The sequence below is a fragment of the Malaya genurostris genome, chromosome 3, assembly GCF_030247185.1.
Source record: "Malaya genurostris strain Urasoe2022 chromosome 3, Malgen_1.1, whole genome shotgun sequence".
NCBI lineage: Eukaryota > Metazoa > Arthropoda > Insecta > Diptera > Culicidae > Malaya > Malaya genurostris.
In genome coordinates this window covers 88,318,893-88,339,088 of record NC_080572.1, presented here as the reverse complement: position 1 = coordinate 88,339,088, position 20,196 = coordinate 88,318,893, and the positions used below count along the sequence as shown (strand labels likewise).

Here is a 20,196-nt window from a genome sequence, read left to right as displayed (position 1 = left end):
AATTCTGCACCATTTGCATCAACCGCGCTGACCTAAAAAAGCTTTATGTTTACATTATGTATCGCTAGAGAAACAGAGCGAAGGAATATCAAACAAGACATTTTCGAGCCGACGTCTTCCCGATAGGGTGAGAAAGATTGTTAAACATTTGTATCGATCATAGAGGCTTTAACCTTTAGGTCATTCGCCTCTTAGGGCCAGATAAACTCTGACCCTATGTTCGAGGTTGGAAATCCAACCCCGATATATCTCATCACCTGAGTAGGGATGTCGTAATATCGATCGATTAATCGAGTAATCGATTAATAACCCAGATAATCGAGTTATATTGAATCGATTAGCTTAAAACTAATATCGGATTATTGAACTAATCGAGTAAATAAAGAACTCCCATAGTAATAATCGAATGAGTAATCGAGTAATCGATTAATAACACAGATAATCGAATAAATTTCAATCGATTAGTTTCAAAATAATGCTCGATTATTAAATAATCGAGTAATTCGAAATTTCCGACATCTCTACACCTGAGTAATCAGACATCCGCTCTCTGCTTTGGTATATCTTCACTCTGTTGTTCTACCGATACACTATGCAAGCTCGAAACGCAATCAAAAGCTTTCTTGCACGATGCGTCCGATGTTCGGATTTACTGGGAAGCTTTTATCTGAGAGCGAGTTTTAAAAATGAGTATTTTGGTCGGTGAGCTTTTTTGTCGGTAACTTCACAGAAGTCTGTTTCTGACAGGTGCTTGATTCGTGATCGGAACCTAGGACAGGACCTGACAATTGTTAATCCACTTTTAGGACCAATTTCGGACCAGCTCGTGATTGGTTGAAACTGACATAAGCAAGTACAAGTTGTTGAAATCAAGATTACTGCAGGGTGGTAGAAAAAGTGTTGTCAGTATCGTCGGTAACAATGTAGCTTGATATTGGATATTTTATTTTTCGGGTCATCTTTTCGAAATTATTGATTTCAAAAGGATTTAAGTTCAATTTGTTTTTAAATTCTGTCAATGCGGAAAGTATACGAGTACATTTAACAATCACTGGATGATACAAAGAGAAAGCCTGAAATCACGAAGTGTGATATGGACGAGAATATTGATTATGTTGGTTGAGAATAGCACCCAATCTTTGGATACTTCTGTATGTTATTATTTTTCTCAAATAGAATATGTTGAATACTTTAGTTAATAAAGCTGCAAGAATTAATTATTCAAAATTGAGTGTTTTAGAAAAATTTTATTAAGCTGTTTCAACTAAACGTTTTCTTCTAAACAAACATCTGATCAAAATGAATCCAGAGCTATATTTTTGACCGATATAACATTTGTCTAAGTGTTTTCAAATGATAAATAATTACATGTTATAAGGGGAGAAAGTTTTCAGAATGAACAATTATCTCTACTGGCAACAGTGATCGCGAGGCATTTATTATTTACAGCAGGGAGCAACCGGAATAAGAAGAGAAATATTTTTCTGGAAAAAAAGCCATTTGTCTGGTCCTGTCCTAGATCGGAACTAATGTCAAACAATCATTCCCAGTGAAATTTGTCGACCCGCATAAGTCCTATCATCGGCCCGATTATCGGACCGATTGAGCACGATATGGGGCCGATCGTAGCGCTTCGATTCCCAGTAAATCCGAACATCGGACGCATCGTGCACGAAAGCTCTTGATTGCGTTACAAGCTTACATAGTGTATCGGTAGAACAAAAGAGTGAAGATATACCTAAGAGCAAATTCAGCAGCTACAAGATTCATATGGGTGGTCTATAATGTAAATGAAACTGAAACAAACGTATCCCCAGCAATCCGTTTTAGTTTTATTTTTTCGACCAGTTCTACTGTCAAATTTGAAACTGGTATACACTGCCGTTCTATTTTTTCTATATTTGAAACACAGATAAAACGCTGCTGGGGTTGCCAGTTTATTTTGTTATAATTTCAAGATTTAAATTTTAAAACTGACTTAAATTATGCATCTAGAACTAGAACACTCCTGAACATGCCCTAAGGAGAGAGCGGATTTCTGATACTCAGGGGATGGGATATATCGGGGCTGGATTTCCAACCCCGAACATAGGACCAGAGTTTTGTCGTGAATACGACTTACTTTACTATGGGGCGCCTTTTCAAAATTTACCCTCTGAGAGAGTGATAAGTTTTTGATCGTGAATATCTTCTGTTGTATCTAATGAATCAACATAATTCTTGCAACATGCCATCGGAAATATGATCACAATTTAATGATAAAATTTTCAGTTGTGTGACATAATCTTAAATAGTTCAAAATTAAACTTTTCTTAAATGTTTGGTACAAACGAGTGTCAAAGAGGATAATTCATATGGCGCGTTTGCCTTTCTCGTATTTTGGAAGCTCATAGCTCAGTGATCTGTAGAAGGATTTATATAATCTAACTACCAATAGAATCGAAAATTTTCAACTTGAACGTGTATTGCAACAACATTGAAGTTTTTCAATAGTACACTATTGAAAAACCTGTTTGATTTAACCCATGACAGCACCAGCCAATCAGAACGCGGGATGTCTGCATCTATACAAGAGCATCCATATAAAAGTTGAGCGCTTCATTTTTCCTACCATTTGCTGAGCATCTGTTCCCGAAACAAGACACACGAGAGCAACATCGTGGACCTGTCGTCTCACTGTTTCCCGTTCTGCGTACAGGAAAGGAATTCTAACAAAGGTGATGTGAAAAATAGCGGCAGTTAAGTTAAAGCACGAGTGTCAGCACGATGACAGCGAAAACCGGATGAAAGGCAGCCGAAAATTCCAGCAAATTCAAATAGCACTTTTAAGTGCTAAAAATAATCATAAAGAATTAGTTGAATTTTATCGCTTTCCTACCATTTTCCGAGCAACTGTTGCCGAAACAAGGCACACACGAGAAGTTAAATTAATTTGCACCGTCACTAACACATTCAATTACGAACGGCAATGCGAAAGTGGAAGTGATGATGTTGAATACATCTTTATACTAGTACACAAATATGCCGTGCGAAAGAGTTGCATTCTTTAGTATGGGGCGCTTTTTGATCATGATATCTAACACATTCAATTACGACAGGACAGTAACGCTGTCTCGCAATACGAAACAGAAAATTTTGATTTAGAAACATCTTTATACTAGTATACTTTATACAAATTATTAGAACAAATGTTTTCACTTGATTTACGCATTCTACTTTCCAGGCGTATCAGAACTGGCTAAATTTAAAACAATCCTAAATATTTCTTTATCACAGTTATGTGGTCGTCCTGAAAAGGACGGGGTTTTCAACTCCTCGTCGTTACGGATGGACAGCTGCAGATGGCGAGGGATGATTTTCGTTTTCTTGTTGTCGCGGGCAGCATTACCGGCCAATTCCAACACTTCGGCAGCCAAGTACTCCATCACTGTCGCCAGATAGACCGGTGCACCGGCACCGACACGCTCTGCGTAGTTTCCCTTCCGGAGCAGACGATGGATTTTGCCAACTGGGAACTGCAGACCAGCACGGTTCGAGCGGGACTTTGCCATGCCCTTAATTGTTCCTCCTGTGTGCGTGTTTCCGCGTGAAAATTCCACAAGAAGCTGTTAACCGTTAGACAGCCAATTCAGTATTACTGACTGCCGCTCTACTAACTCTCTCTTTTATATCGTCTCACTGTTTCCCGTTCTGCGAAGGGGAGGTCCGTACACCGCTACCAGTATAAATTGAAATGTGATGTGAGAAATAGCGTCATTTGAGTTAAAGCAGCTACTCTGTACGTACGAGACACCGTCAGAACGATGGCACCGAAACAGGTAGAAAAGCAGATTTGTACCGTCACTAACACATTCAATTACGAACGGCAATGCGAAAGCGAATGTTGAACACATTTTGATACTAGTATGGGGCCGTGTAAAAATATGCCATGCGAAACAGGGTTGCCATATAAACAGGTTAATCTGTTTTATTATTATTATTATTATTATTATTATTATTATTATTATTATTATTATTATTATTATTATTATTATTATTATTATTACTATCATTATTATTATTATTATTATTATTACTATCATTATTATTATTAGAATGACTCTTGCATACCGAATATCGTCGATACATTTCAGACCAGCCCATTGCAATTGTCTCGTACTGAAATTTCGAGAAGAATCAGATATCTTCGAACTTTGTAGCATCAATAAAAATAAACTACAAATTTGTCGTACCTAGCCTGCTATATTAGCAAATTATAAAAGAATTGTTTCAAGTTTGGAATATATAGTTGTAGAATAGTAGCTGTTTAATGTAACTAATCTGTATTTTAATGTAGGTACATCGCTTCAAACTCTATTAGTGAAAAAGAGGAAATCTTGCACAATTCATACAATCAATCAACTAACTGATATTCGGAAAAGTGATGGGAGCGTATCAGTTTTTTCGTATTCACGACATCCAGTTATGTCCCTGACATTACCCACCCACCTTTTTTTCTGGCCCTAAGAGGCGAATGACCTCAAGGTTAAAGCCTCTATTATCGAAACAAAGAATGTTTAACACTCTTTCACATCCTATCGGTGAGACATTGGCTCGAAAATGCCTTGTTTGATATTCCTTCGCTCTGTTTCTCTAGCGATACATATTGTAAACATAAAGCTTTTTTAGATCGACGCGGTTGATGCAAATGGTGCAGAATTGTCCGATGACTGGCCGATCGAAGCGCTACGATCGGCCCCATATCGTGCTCAATCGGTCCGATAATCGGACCGATGCGGGTCGACAAAATCCACCGGGTTGGCCCGTCATCGGACAATTCTGCACCATTTGCATCAACCGCGTCGATCTAAAAAAGCTTTATGTTTACATTATGTATCGCTAGAGAAACAGAGCGAAGGAATATCAAACAAGACATTTTCGAGCCAACGTCTCATCGATAGGATGTGAAAGAGTGTTAAACATTCTTTGTTTCGATCATAGAGGCTTTCACCTTAAGGTCATTCGCCTCTTAGGACCAGAAAAACTCTGGTCCTATGTTCGGGATTGGAAATCCAGCCCCGATATATCCCATCCCCTGAGTATCAGACATCCGCTCTCTGCTTAGGTATATCTTCACTCTTTTGTTCTACTGATATACTATGTAAGCTTGAAACGCAATCAAAAGCTTTCGTGCACGATGCGTCCGATGTTCGGATTTACTGGGTTAGTTCAACTGAAAACCACGCGAAGATGTCTGGATGAATTTTTCAAAAGGTCGCATCGGCATGTGCTGTGGTTTAAACGATATTTTTGAATGAATCCCCTCTTAGAAAAAAATAAAACGTTCAATGGAGGTCTTTCGACGTCCAATTAATCGTTTTTATTTAATTTTATTTTATTTTTATTGCGTACAAGCTTTACGTGGCCGATTGAGCCGATTTTCAAAATATTTTTTTTTGTATCGGGTCTCGTTGTCACCCTTTTCCTAGGGGGAGAGGAGCTTTCATTTCCCTTCTACGGAGATTGAGGGGCACTTTGTTAGTGGCTCGTCTCGTCATACATTGCCGCATCGGTGGTATTGTTGTTGATTTCCGTCTTCTTTTCGTTTTCCTTGTTATTCGCAGTCTTGAGCTCGTTGCTAGTTGCTGTAGATGCGTCTTGTTGTACATTGGTTGCAGTTGCTGGTTGGTTTGATGGTGAAACAGGAGTACTGCGCTCACTAAGTTCCGTTGTTGAACGGTTGACCTTGTCTTTGGTTGAAGATGTCCTTTTCGCAGTTTCAATGCAAAGTTTGTCGTAGTGATCAGGTTGTTCACAAAACTGACATGTAATCAGCTGATTTTCATAGGTAATCAGCGTTTTACACGGATGTATACCATCTTGACCACAAACGATGTAAGATGGAATTGTCTTACGTAGTTGCATACGTACCACTCGCACGCCATTCCGGATATCGGGAAAAAAAATTCGCCATACTTCCATTTCGACGGAAAGAACTTTACCGTACTACGACATGTTTTCCCGAACGTACTGATCGCTGGTCTGCGGGAGAAGGTCATGCACGCGTACTTCAATGGCATTGTCCACCATGTACACAGGGATTTTAGATTAAAAATTGTCATTATTAACACTTGGCACCACGTTGTTAACCGAAGCAAATGCAATTGCATCTGTTTCACGTTTGAACATAATGTACACACAGTTATACGCCTTGTTGAATTGAAACTCACTTACATTATTAGAGCAAATTCAGCAGCTAGAAGTTCTATATAGAAGATCTATAATAGAGCACAAACTGGAACAAACGTATCCCCAGAAAGCAGCTCTAGTTTTATTTATTCGACCAGTTCTTCTGTCTAATTTACAACTGGTCTACGAAGCTTTTCTATTTTTTGTGTATTTGAAACACGAGTAAAACACTGCTGGGTTGCCAGTTTTTCTTGTTATAGAACTCAGATTTAAATTTTGTAACTGACTTAAATTATGCATCAACAACTAGAACACTACTGAATACGCCCTTAGCCTTCTAGACAAGCATTGGTTCTTTAAGTAAGATTTCAATTTCATTTGCTGCTGATCTAACTTTGCAGCGCTTGAAATCTATACCTACATCTTTATTAAATCGTATTTGCCCATTTCGTACACTCTATTGTTCACTAAGCTGTATTGTCTTTGTTTGTGTCGTCTCGACCGTAAACAATTTTCGACATTGTCGGATGAGATGCGAGCACGAACTGAAAATACATTGGCACATTGTCGCAAAACTGAAATGTAGAAGCGCTGCTTGTTTAGCGATTAAACTTTCAGTAAGAGCTGTCAAATCAGTAGGAAAATGTTTAATTACTCCACCTTTTCAACGATTTTTTATAAAAACGGGAAAATTCATTTGAAAAATCATAGTAGAAGTTTAAGAAAAAGTTTTTACTCTGAGGTGGTTATGCGTTATGTCGGATGAGATGCGAGCACGAACTGAAAATACATTGGCACATTGTCGCAAAACTGAAATGTAGAAGCGCTGCTTGTTTAGCGATTATACTTTCAGTAAGAGCTGTCAAATCAGTAGGAAAATGTTTAATTACTCCACCTTTTCAACGATTTTTTATAAAAACGGGAAAATTCATTTGAAAAATCATAGTAGAAGTTTAAGAAAAAGTTTTTACTCTGAGGTGGTTATGTGCGAAAACTAACGTTTATTTAGAATGGAGCATTAAACTTGGTTCAATACCATTTTTCAAATGCCCGGAAATAACAAATAAAGTATCCAAAATAAATGGCGCTCGATCGCTATACATTCTAGTACTCGAGAAATCAACATTATACTGGTTTCTGTTTAAAAAAGGTGGGTGGGTAATGTCAGGGACATAACTGGATGTCGTGAATACGAAAAAACTGATACGCTCCCATCACTTTTCCGAATATCAGTTAGTTGATTGATTGTATGAATTGTGCAAGATTTCCTCTTTTTCACTAATAGAGTTTGAAGCGATGTACCTACATTAAAATACAGATTAGTTACATTAAACAGCTACTATTCTACAACTATATATTCCAAACTTGAAACAATTCTTTTATAATTTGCTAATATAGCAGGCTAGGTACGACAAATTTGTAGTTTATTTTTATTGATGCTACAAAGTTCGAAGATATCTGATTCTTCTCGAAATTTCAGTACGAGACAATTGCAATGGGCTGGTCTGAAATGTATCGACGATATTCGGTATGCAAGAGTCATTCTAATAATAATAATGATAGTAATAATAATAATAATAATAATAATGATAGTAATAATAATAATAATAATAATAATAATAATAATAATAATAATAATAATAATAATAATAATAATAATAAAACAGATTAACCTGTTTATATGGCAACCCTGTTTCGCATGGCATATTTTTACACGGCCCCATACTAGTATCAAAATGTGTTCAACATTCGCTTTCGCATTGCCGTTCGTAATTGAATGTGTTAGTGACGGTACAAATCTGCTTTTCTACCTGTTTCGGTGCCATCGTTCTGACGGTGTCTCGTACGTACAGAGTAGCTGCTTTAACTCAAATGACGCTATTTCTCACATCACATTTCAATTTATACTGGTAGCGGTGTACGGACCTCCCCTTCGCAGAACGGGAAACAGTGAGACGATATAAAAGAGAGAGTTAGTAGAGCGGCAGTCAGTAATACTGAATTGGCTGTCTAACGGTTAACAGCTTCTTGTGGAATTTTCACGCGGAAACACGCACACAGGAGGAACAATTAAGGGCATGGCAAAGTCCCGCTCGAACCGTGCTGGTCTGCAGTTCCCAGTTGGCAAAATCCATCGTCTGCTCCGGAAGGGAAACTACGCAGAGCGTGTCGGTGCCGGTGCACCGGTCTATCTGGCGACAGTGATGGAGTACTTGGCTGCCGAAGTGTTGGAATTGGCCGGTAATGCTGCCCGCGACAACAAGAAAACGAAAATCATCCCTCGCCATCTGCAGCTGTCCATCCGTAACGACGAGGAGTTGAAAACCCCGTCCTTTTCAGGACGACCACATAACTGTGATAAAGAAATATTTAGGATTGTTTTAAATTTAGCCAGTTCTGATACGCCTGGAAAGTAGAATGCGTAAATCAAGTGAAAACATTTGTTCTAATAATTTGTATAAAGTATACTAGTATAAAGATGTTTCTAAATCAAAATTTTCTGTTTCGTATTGCGAGACAGCGTTACTGTCCTGTCGTAATTGAATGTGTTAGATATCATGATCAAAAAGCGCCCCATACTAAAGAATGCAACTCTTTCGCACGGCATATTTGTGTACTAGTATAAAGATGTATTCAACATCATCACTTCCACTTTCGCATTGCCGTTCGTAATTGAATGTGTTAGTGACGGTGCAAATTAATTTAACTTCTCGTGTGTGCCTTGTTTCGGCAACAGTTGCTCGGAAAATGGTAGGAAAGCGATAAAATTCAACTAATTCTTTATGATTATTTTTAGCACTTAAAAGTGCTATTTGAATTTGCTGGAATTTTCGGCTGCCTTTCATCCGGTTTTCGCTGTCATCGTGCTGACACTCGTGCTTTAACTTAACTGCCGCTATTTTTCACATCACCTTTGTTAGAATTCCTTTCCTGTACGCAGAACGGGAAACAGTGAGACGACAGGTCCACGATGTTGCTCTCGTGTGTCTTGTTTCGGGAACAGATGCTCAGCAAATGGTAGGAAAAATGAAGCGCTCAACTTTTATATGGATGCTCTTGTATAGATGCAGACATCCCGCGTTCTGATTGGCTGGTGCTGTCATGGGTTAAATCAAACAGGTTTTTCAATAGTGTACTATTGAAAAACTTCAATGTTGTTGCAATACACGTTCAAGTTGAAAATTTTCGATTCTATTGGTAGTTAGATTATATAAATCCTTCTACAGATCACTGAGCTATGAGCTTCCAAAATACGAGAAAGGCAAACGCGCCATATGAATTATCCTCTTTGACACTCGTTTGTACCAAACATTTAAGAAAAGTTTAATTTTGAACTATTTAAGATTATGTCACACAACTGAAAATTTTATCATTAAATTGTGATCATATTTCCGATGGCATGTTGCAAGAATTATGTTGATTCATTAGATACAACAGAAGATATTCACGATCAAAAACTTATCACTCTCTCAGAGGGTAAATTTTGAAAAGGCGCCCCATAGTAAAGTAAGTCGTATTCACGACAAAAAATGTTGGTCCGAAAAAACCTAACCTTACCCAATTTCACACATTTCTGAAAATATTCCATGTTTAATCGTAGTTAACACTAAAAAAGTAGTAGTAATCCCTTTGAAATCGATTTCCTTCTACTCCGAGTATACTTTTATTGCTGATATCTATTTCGAGTATACTTTTATTGCTGATATTTTTATTATCGATTAAAATGTTGCAAATCACTACTGCAGATAGGAAAATTCTCAAAAGAATCCTCCTTTTCTTGGTTCCATTTTTTACTGGGAGGTGTCACTACCGGAATTCAGTTTCGCGACAATGTGCTAATTTTCCAGTTTATTACAATGTTCATTGGCACCAGAGCATAAAATTGTTACGCATTCTCAATCTCATTCTTTCATCGATGTATTGAAAATCTGTGACGCTTGGCTATAAAGAATGACCAAAATATGATAAATCGAAGTAATTACATCCCAGAACCTTTTTGGAAACCAGAACTTCTACAAATTCGAGCGCCAACTAGTAAAAGTCATTGTGAAACCTTTTTCTGTCGTTTTCGATTCTCGAAGCTTCGGTTGAATACCGAAACTGTATACTATGGGATTTTCACTGAAAACAGCAAATGATTGAAAGGGCAAATGAAAGAAAGAACACAATTTGGAAACTACTGTTCCGCTTATGTCATTAACTGGACATGGATTTCGTTCTCAGTTTGCAAGCGAAGCTGAGAGTGACATTAATTTCTTGTCATTTTCGCCTATTTCAAGTTAATGAAAAAGACTTTTATTTTCTCTGATTGGCACAATGACGCTGCACTGAAATGTAGAGGTGCTGCTTGTTTAGAGATGATACCTTCATCAAGAGCTGTCAAATTGGTAGGAAAAATGTTAATTACTTCACTTTTTTAACGATTACTTATAAAAACGGACAAATTCATTTAAAAAATCATAGTAGATGGAGCAGAATAAATTTTTACTTTGAGGTGCAAAAACTAACGTTTGTTAAGAACTAAGCATTATACTTGGTTCAGTACCATTTTTCAAATGCGCGGAAATAACAAATAAAATATCTAAAATAAATGGTACTCGATCGCAAAATATTCTAGTACTTGAGAAATCCGAATGATCAAAGAATACCCTGTTAGGATTAGAGAAAAAACGTTGATTACGTTCAATTAGAACTTCAGTCAATTTATTTTGATATACGCGGAATGGCTCATAGATTGATAATGTTATGGCTCAAGAGTAAACCAAGTTAACTTGTGTTGGTAATTTGTGCATTACGTGCATTTTATTTGGTACGTATGTCATATATATATGTGTTTTTATATGCAGTGCAACCAGTTTATCAAAGTGGTTTGCACGATTGAGTTTCAAACAATCTTTTTTAACAATAGTTTATTCTCAAATGAATGTAAAATCTGACTTTTTGGATGAAGTATCAGTTTTGATCAATTTTTCACCGTTTGATGGAAATTGTTTACGTTTTATGTATGTAGGTTTTAATTCCCTAATAAAAAAGTTAGCAACACTACTTCAATGCATCTGTATTAGATTGCGCTACACAAAATAAACAAAACTAAATATTTTCTGTTACAAAAGCAGTTTTCTGTCAAATAAACACGACAACATTCCATATCTTTTGCCTTTCGCGTGGTAAATTAAAGCACAGTCTAACAGACAGGACACTCAAATTAGATTCTTCAATCATTTCAACGGTCATTTCGAATATTCCTTTAGTTGGGACAGTACTCGCATATGTCATGATGGCGCGACGTTACCCTATCAAAAACATCCTGTCTGTCATCTAGTGTTTCTTTTTTTCATTTACCAACAGAGTTGCTTCCGGTCTGCCGCCACTTAATTTCGTGTGAAAATTACCAGCACAATCAAAAATAGTCTAGATGAACAACGTTGAGAAAAATAAACCACATCGCTAAAAACAGTTAAATATATTATCAACGTAATCCAATAATTTATTATGACGATTCATTTTTAAATATTATGATGAAATCAGGCATCCCTACAAGCAGCTGATCAGTGTTGACAAACGAGGGGGTAAAAAAAACTTTTACATAACACAAGGGGTGTACCGATAGTGAATAGTTCGCGCAGTACAATATAGGTGGAACTAGTGCATCACGAAAAATTATTTTTATAAGAACTTACTCATACTGTCATGTCTGTTAGTCTGTAATTAAAGGTTCCTATTTTGCGGGAACGGCCGTATCCCAAATGATCGGCGGCGAAATGATCGGACACCGTGAAAACCGAATTTTGAAGCGAGGGCCGAGTGTCTTATACAAACCACTAGTACATGTCAAACATAAAATTTATTCATCACGGTTTCATTTGGGAAAATAACAGCTGATCGTGTCAGACGAGTTCTAGTTTTCATCAAGCTATGGAAAAATACGAGTTTCGTGTCATGATAAAACAGCAACGGTGAAATTGAATGATTTGCGGTACGGAGTGGTCCACCGTACGAATCCCCCGTACGGATCTCCCGTATCTAGCCCCCAGCAACTATTATCTATTTCTAAACCAGAAAAGGTTTCTCTGGAGAAACTTCGCTCTAGATAAAGATTATACTAAAAAATAAGAAAGTTTTCACGGTAAAAATCGACTTTTTTTGTTAGGCCCGGGAGATCTCATTCCATGTAGTATTCATGTATGGTTGTATATATGTATGTGTAAATTGCATATATAAAAAAATTACTAACCTAATATGCGTAATTCAGGCCCAAATGTAGGTCTTAGCCTCTTGTCCAGTAACTCCTATCCCTACCTCCCCGCGGTGTCGGCTGGGGTACGAGTAAACATAGAAAAGATCGGGCAACCAACCCCGGTGGGACCTTGGTTGTATGCTGACAGGGAAGGGGGGTTTGCCTTCTCTTTACAGAAGACGCACCCCATGTTGGTGCGACTTGAAACAGCGTCTGTTCTCCATGTTAAGAGCGGATGATTACCGTCCTTGTTTCAATGTGGGACTCTAAACAGTGCTGACACGATGGCCCTCCATGTTACGTACAATCAGGATATAAATACAATTCGGAATAATCGGCAAAGACCTAGGCGATGCAGGAACTTAGTTGGCCGGGATAGAAGGTGTGGAAAAGTGGGCATTGAGCGGCTACCTTCTACCAGAGCTGTGGCAAAACCAGCGTTCTAGGAACGGGATTTGTAGTGGTGGGCAAGATGCGCCAGCGCGTGATTGGGTGGCAGCCAATCAGTGATATGATGTGCGTATTGAAGATCAAGGACCGTTTCTTCAATTACAGCATTATCAACGTGCACTGCCCACATGAGACGAGACCCGATGACGAGAAGGAAGCATTTTACGCGCAACTGGAACGAATTTACGACAGCTGTACACGGTGGGATGTAAAACTCGCCAGGTAGGCGTTGAGGCAATGTACAGGCCCGTGATCGGACTGGAGAGCCTGCACGCAACAACAAACGACAACGGCCAACGATGCGAGAACTTTGCAGCCTCCCGAGGAATGGTAGCTCGAAGCACCTTCTTCCCCCGAAAAGATATTCTCAAAGCCACCTGGAGATCATCTGATCAACATACGGAAAATCAAATTGACCACGTTCTCATCGACGGACGATTCTTCTCCGACGTCATCAATGTCCGCACTTACTGCAGTGCCAACATTGATTCTGACCACTACCTTAACGCGGTTTGTATGCGCTCAAAACTATCGACGGTGCACAACACTCGTCGCACAGGAACGACGCAACAACTGGAGCTAGTGCTACTAACGGAAGAGCAGCTTGGCGCGGCGACTATTGAAGAGGGCTGAAGAAATATAAGATATGCTGCAACCGTACTAGATACGAGGTTATCGAAACTTATCCTTGAAACCTTTTTTTTTTGCTCGCCTTCACCATGTTTTTTTTGCTCAAACCAACGATGCGAGCAGCAAATCGGCCCCGGGCGCCAAATTTCCTTGGTACGCCACTGGACCTGGACTATGTTGGCAGAGGACCAACGCGCCCTTTGTGTTTTCGAAAGAATGGTACTGAGGACCATCAGCCCAGTGAAAATATTTCTTGAATCTAATCCGACTGGGACAAGATAAAGAGGAACGTAGCGAGCAAGGTGGGTCAATCAAGTGAATGGTGATCTACGAAGCGTCCGTAGAGAGTAGATTAGAATATCAATGTTTGAAAAAATTTGAACACATTTATTTTTAGTTCATCTAGAAACTCTTAGTGTCAGTAGAATCGTAGCACTAGCAATGCAATGATTCTGCACGCTATAAATCGGCTGCAAAGTCAAAAGTGAAACAGAAAGGCCAAATTTCACGGAAAGAATGTAATGCCAGGACTTTGCTTTGCTTCAGGAAGCAAACATAAATCAACAGATACCTAAACAGAAACCTTATTGAATAAAGTAACATTATAATCGTACCTGCGTTCGTCACATCATTCGATCAAGTTTTCATTGCATCAAATCATGTTCATTTTACATATTGCGACTCGAAAAAATCTTTTTTTTTAAGGATCGTTCTCAAGTAATAATGCATTTCATTCTAAACTTGAAAAAATCGTGTTATGATTATTCATTATATCCTAACCTTATACAAATAATCAATGCGTTTTTTACGTTGACTTTATAAGACCAGCACGCATATGGCTCTTCATATGTCGTTTGAGATGATCGCTTCTTCCGAAGGCCCACTGGCAAACCGTGCATATATATGGTTTGACGCCTAAATGTACAATTTTAATGTGAAGACCGAGACTTCCTGTCATATAAAGAAAAAGGATTTGTATTGCAGGTGTGTTGGCATTTCAAACAAAATTCAACAACCTACCTGTGTTACTGAACTGTCGTGCGCAAACCTCACATGAATAGGAACGCGGTTCTGTCGAATGCATATTTCTGATGTGAGTTTTTAATTCGTGCATAGTTGTTTTGCGAAGACCACATTGTGGGCAGGTATGATTTTTCACACCTTCATGGCGCATGGTATGTTCCTTTAATTTATTAGAGGTTGGAAATTGCTTAGAGCAGATTCCGCACACGAAGGGCATTTCCCCTGGAGTGTGGGTATATTTATGTCTCTTCAATCCTCCGTTAGTAGTAAACTTTTTACCGCACATGTCACAAATGAAAGCTGTTTGAGCGGGCATAACATAGTCGGGATTATGAACCCGATTCCTATGCCTGTTAAGTCCAAGTCGCGTTGCGAATCTTTGCCCGCACCCGGGATGATCACATGGTAAGGAGATTCTATTGTTGCTATGCTTTTGAATACGATGCAACTTCAAATTGTTGGAGGTCGAAAAAGCTCTTCCGCAAACCTCACATTCAAATGGTTTTAGACCATCGTGAGTACGTTTGTGTGCGTTGAATCTAAACAGAACAAAAAATTTCCTAGGGCATCGGTCACAAGGGAATACTGTTCGTTGCTCTTTTGGTTCTTTTTTCTTCAAACTTCCCCATTTCGCTCGTGGCTTCTTAGGCTTCGGTGGCACTTCGTCGCCTTCATCTGTCTTCGACAATCGAAGTTTTTCATTCTTTCTTGGGTTAGCATTTTGTTCCTCGTAATTCTCATCATTACTATCATCGTTGTCGCCACCATCATCATCGTCATAGTCATCATCATTGTCATTCTCATCGGTATCATCTTCACCACCAGAATTGTCGTTATCATCATTTTTCATCTCCGTTTCACTTGTACCGATATCAATATGTTGGATTGGATCTTCTTCTGGGATTTCCGGCTTACATTCAACTTCTACTGAGATTGTTTCCCGATACACTTCCTCTTCTGGTATTTCAACTTTCTAAAAAAACATTTTTGGTATCATTGTGAAAGTAAAATATTAAGCAACGTGTTAATTTTAAGAAAAAAATATCATGTACATTCGGCATAAATGACTTACAATCTAGCGCAGTTAAGAATTCAAAACATTTGTCATCGTAATTAATATATTTAATTATTCTTTGAACTTTTAGAGCAATACTTACAATCTTGTGCATTTGCCAGTGAACTTGTAGGCACAGTTTTCGAAAGCGATCGAATTCGTCCAGCTTTTCCACACATCGACTGCACACTTTTGATTGACTTGGATCCTCATAATCGCGAAGCTATAATATTACTCAATTAGAGCATCGATTATCTGTATCTATGTTGTTAGAATTACTTGAATTGTGGTCAAATTGAAGTATGCCTCGACATATTTCTCCAAACTTTCATAGTTATTTTGGCCATAAACACTTTGACCGCACGCTCGACAAGTCTGCATTGTGAAGGGTTTTAAAAATTCTTATCTCCAATGTAATTTATCTGCTAAAACAACTTTTTTGCAACTCAGCGAACTTGAAGAAACAAATGTATTTGCAAAACAAGCAAAATTTTGACAATTTAAATAGTAAGTGGATTGTCAAATTTATGATTCACGATGTAATAGTACAGGTAGTCACATTTGTGAGAGTGAAGTTCTCTCTTATTTCGAAGAAAATCTGAAGAATTAGATATTTTATCATGACGTCACAAATGAACTTTGACAGTTCAGTGGTACTGTTTACAAACAAACTTAAACAAAAATCGAAGAACACATCTTAAACAATCATTTTTACACTTTGCAACTAGTAACTTTTATTTAACAAATCTCAAAAACAAACCTTATCCAATTGCAAGTCGCCTCACACTCAACAGATTCATACATATATCGCTCCTTGATGCTGGGAACACATACAGGGCAATCTTTTTAGTTATTTTCACTGTGGAATACGTTTTTAACAGGCACTTTTTCGTCATTTTTCAATTTTTAACTAGCAGTCGCAGTCGTTTTGTTTTTCGACTGCAAGTTAAAAATTGAAAAATGACGGAAAAGTGTCTGTTAAAATCGTATTCCACAGTGAAAATAACTAAAAAGATTGCGCTGTATGTGTTTCCAGCATCAAGGAGCGATTTATGTATGAATCTGTTGAGTGTGAGGCGACTTGCAATTTTTACATTCCAACGATGAACTTCTGATGAACTTTTAAACTGTAAACAAGTACACCTCGACTGTCAAAAAAAGTTGATTCTGTTCATTTTTGTGAGGTTATGTCACGTTCGTGCAAAACCTAATACCTGCACCCGGGGCAAAACTTGATTTGCCGTCCCCGTCTTTGGTTAAGTGAGAAAAAAAACTAAAAGTTTCCTCAACTCCATCTCTGGAGAGATCGATTTAGTGAGCAAAAAAAGGTCTCAAGGCTTGATTTGCAATGCAATACCAGTTTGGTAAGAAGTGAACATAGGTAAACATATTGCACAAAATAGGTTGTTACTTCCATTCAATTTAATATAACTATTTAAATACATTCTTAATTTTAATTCTAATTGATTTTTGGTTTCCGATTTCAAGATCCACTCGATATGCAACGAAATACTGCGATTTCTTTCATATTGCAACTTAAGATTAATTCTACATAAACAAACATTGTCATAGTTTTTACGCATGCAGCTATTCGACACTTGTTGTTTTGTTTCATAGAATAATGGAACAGAAACTAACTATGAACCGAGTTCATCGAGGGGTCGTATTTGAATGATACATGAAAAATCATGAAGCATTCCATCTTGAGTTTATCTTTGCTATTGGGTCGTTGATCAATGACCCAGAAGTAGCTTCCAAACAAGCTTAAGCTTGTTGAAATCGATTCAGACATATCCGAGAAAATTTAGCGAAGAGATAAAATGTGCGTTTTGTTAGTTACGTCACTTATACCATTATATCACAGACTAACAGACATGACAGTATGAGTAAATTCTTATGAAAATAATTTTTCGTGATGCACTAGTTCCATCTATATTGTACTGCGCGAACTATTTACTATCTGTACACCCCTTGTGTTATGTAAAAGTTTTTTTTACTAGTTGGTTTCCCCTCGTTTGTCAACACCGATCAGCTGCTTGCAGGGATGCCTGATTTCATCAAAATATTGGAAAATGAATCGTCACTATAAATTATTGGATTACGTTGATAATATATTTAACTTTTTCGCGATGTTTTAAGGTAACCATTTATTTGACTCAACGTTGTTCATCTAGACTATTATTTATTGTGTTGGTAGTTTTCACCCGAAATTAAATGACGGCAGACCAGAAGCAAGTAAATATTGTAACAAAACGGGTTCGATTTTGTATTGCGTAAGAGGATGAGAAGTAGGCACAATTATGTATTTAGTTTTGGCAATATGTATCCTGCATGAAATTCGCATGGAAGTATACAAATCAATACATTACAGGTAATTCTGTATGAATGGCAACTCTGTTGGTAAATGAAAAAAATAAACACAGTCTAGATGACAGACAGGATGTTTTTGATAAGGTAACGTGGCGCCATCATGACACATGTGAGTACTGTCCCGAATAAAGGAATATTCGAAATGACCGTTAAAATGATTGAAGAATCTAATTTGAGTGTCCTGTCTGTTAGTCTGTGATTATATCTCCGGAACCAGAAATAGTAGCAAGCTCATTTTAATAGTTGAAATTCGAAAGTCGATTTTTGCTGTTAAATATCCTTCAAAAATTAAATGAAGTGTACATTGCAACAAACAATTTAATTTGTCTCATTTGTTTACAACAAACATAATTAATAGTTCATCACTATTTCGTTAAAGCTGCCCGCATGTGGCTTTTCATATGTCGCTTCAGATGATCACTTCTACCAAATGCAAATTCACAAACAGAGCACACATAAGGTTTGACTCCTTGATGTACGATTTTAACATGAAGACCCAAACTACCTAAAACATTACATGAAACTGATTATTGAGTTTGAAGTCCAAAAACCTTAACTTACTGGTATTACTGAATAGCCTGGCGCAAATTTCGCAAGAATAACAACGTGGTCCAGAATGCATATTTTTTATATGAGTTCTAAGTTCGTGTCCCGAAACCTTTTGAAGGCCACAATGAGGGCAGGTGTGGTTTCTCACCCCCTCATGGCGCATTGTATGCTCTTTTAGTTTCGCCGAAGTAGGAAATTTCTTAGAACAGATTTTGCATACAAAAGGCATTTCAGCGGGCGTATGAGTATATTTGTGGGTCTTCAGTCCTCCTTTAGTTGTGTACTCTTTCCCACAAGTATCGCAAATGAATGCTGTCCGAGAAGGCATAACGTAGTTGGGATTGTGCACACGATCTTTATGTCTGTTGAATCCTTGTCGAGTGGCAAATACCTGCTCACAACCAGGATGATCACATGGTAGCGATAATCGATCAGCACTGTGCTTCTGTATATGATGTCTCTTTACGTTGTGTGCAGTAGGAAATGCTTTCCCGCATAGTTCACACTCATACGGGACCAGCCCATCGTGTGTACGTTTGTGGGCTTTGAATCTAAACAATACGAAAAATTTTTTATTACATATATCACAAGGATAAACAGGCCTTCTTTCTTTGGGTTCTTTTTTTTCTATACTACCCCACTTGACTCGTTTTTTCCTAAGCGTCGATTTTATGTTATCTTTCTTTGATGAGTTGATAGGTGTGCGTCTACTTCTACTATCTCCATCATTATCATCGCCATCATCATCCTCATCATAATCGGATTCATCATCATAGTTATCACTGGAATTAGAGTTTACGTCATCATTTCCGGATGACAGAACATTTTGTTCTAAATCGTCATTTTCCAAGAGTTCTGGCGTACATTCAAATTCCACAGTTGCAATTTCTCGTGTTGATTCCTCTTCTTTGGGTTCATTTTTCTTTAAATAAATGAGAATCACAATTATTTATCATAAAAGTTGTTTACATGTGCCGTTAATGAAATAATTCTTTATTAATTGCAGAAACTTACTATTTTGTGCAGCAGCCAATGAACCTGCAAACATACTTTTCGAAATCTACCAAACTCGTTCAATTTTTTCTCGCAACAAATGCATATTTTCGAAAGACTTGGGTTTTCATAGTCATTGAGCTAAAATTGAATTCTTATCAAACATGAATTATATCAATTCATTTTGTTTTGAATACCTGTACTGCTGTTAAATGAAAGTATGTGTCCACGTATTTTTCCATATTCTGACAAGCTTCATTCTCTAACAAATCCTTTCCACACGTGCGACAAGTCAACATTTTGAGATTTGTATCTCCAAGTTCTATTCTTGATTTAAGTAAAGTTTATTATAGTAGGCAATTTCGTGTAAAATATGTGTAAGTTTCGAACAACATTGTTTGTAAACGAATCATGTTAAGCTTAACACATAAGCAGACCTATATTTGCATAAAACTGTCAAATCGATCATCGATTTTTGATTAGAATTTTTTCGATGTAACTACTGAACACTGTACAAAAAAAGTTACTTATTACTAAATACATTTTATTTAAGGGGCGGGAAGAGTCTAACACTTGGAAAATCATTATTTTTTTCTTTATATTTTCTCGAAATTTTCAAGCCTATCAGAACGAAACTCGAAGTTATAGGCTTTTATCTATATTTATCCCACTCTGCGAAGAGGCAAACGCTCGTCGCATAGACCCAAGATTAAAAGTTTGA

General features: G+C 37.5%; 2 protein-coding genes across 2 annotated transcripts; both read right to left on the bottom strand.

Annotated features, from left to right (window-relative positions):
• Positions 1–14,247: 14,247 nt before the first annotated feature.
• LOC131438920 (zinc finger protein 652-B-like) lies at positions 14,248–16,044 on the bottom strand. The gene is made up of 4 exons (XM_058609316.1): positions 15,843–16,044; positions 15,667–15,786; positions 14,507–15,482; positions 14,248–14,437 (listed from the first exon to the last, which is right to left on the bottom strand). Exons 1-4 carry the CDS (start codon positions 15,942–15,944, stop codon positions 14,292–14,294), a joined length of 1,344 nt encoding a protein of 447 aa, XP_058465299.1. The 5' UTR covers positions 15,945–16,044; the 3' UTR covers positions 14,248–14,291.
• Positions 16,045–18,233: 2,189 nt separating this feature from the next.
• On the bottom strand, positions 18,234–19,906 carry LOC131438922 (zinc finger protein OZF-like). The gene is made up of 4 exons (XM_058609318.1): positions 19,673–19,906; positions 19,497–19,616; positions 18,495–19,404; positions 18,234–18,438 (listed from the first exon to the last, which is right to left on the bottom strand). The coding sequence occupies exons 1-4, from the start codon at positions 19,772–19,774 to the stop codon at positions 18,299–18,301; spliced, it is 1,272 nt and encodes a 423-aa protein (XP_058465301.1). The 5' UTR covers positions 19,775–19,906; the 3' UTR covers positions 18,234–18,298.
• Between the last annotated feature and the right edge of the window lie 290 nt (positions 19,907–20,196).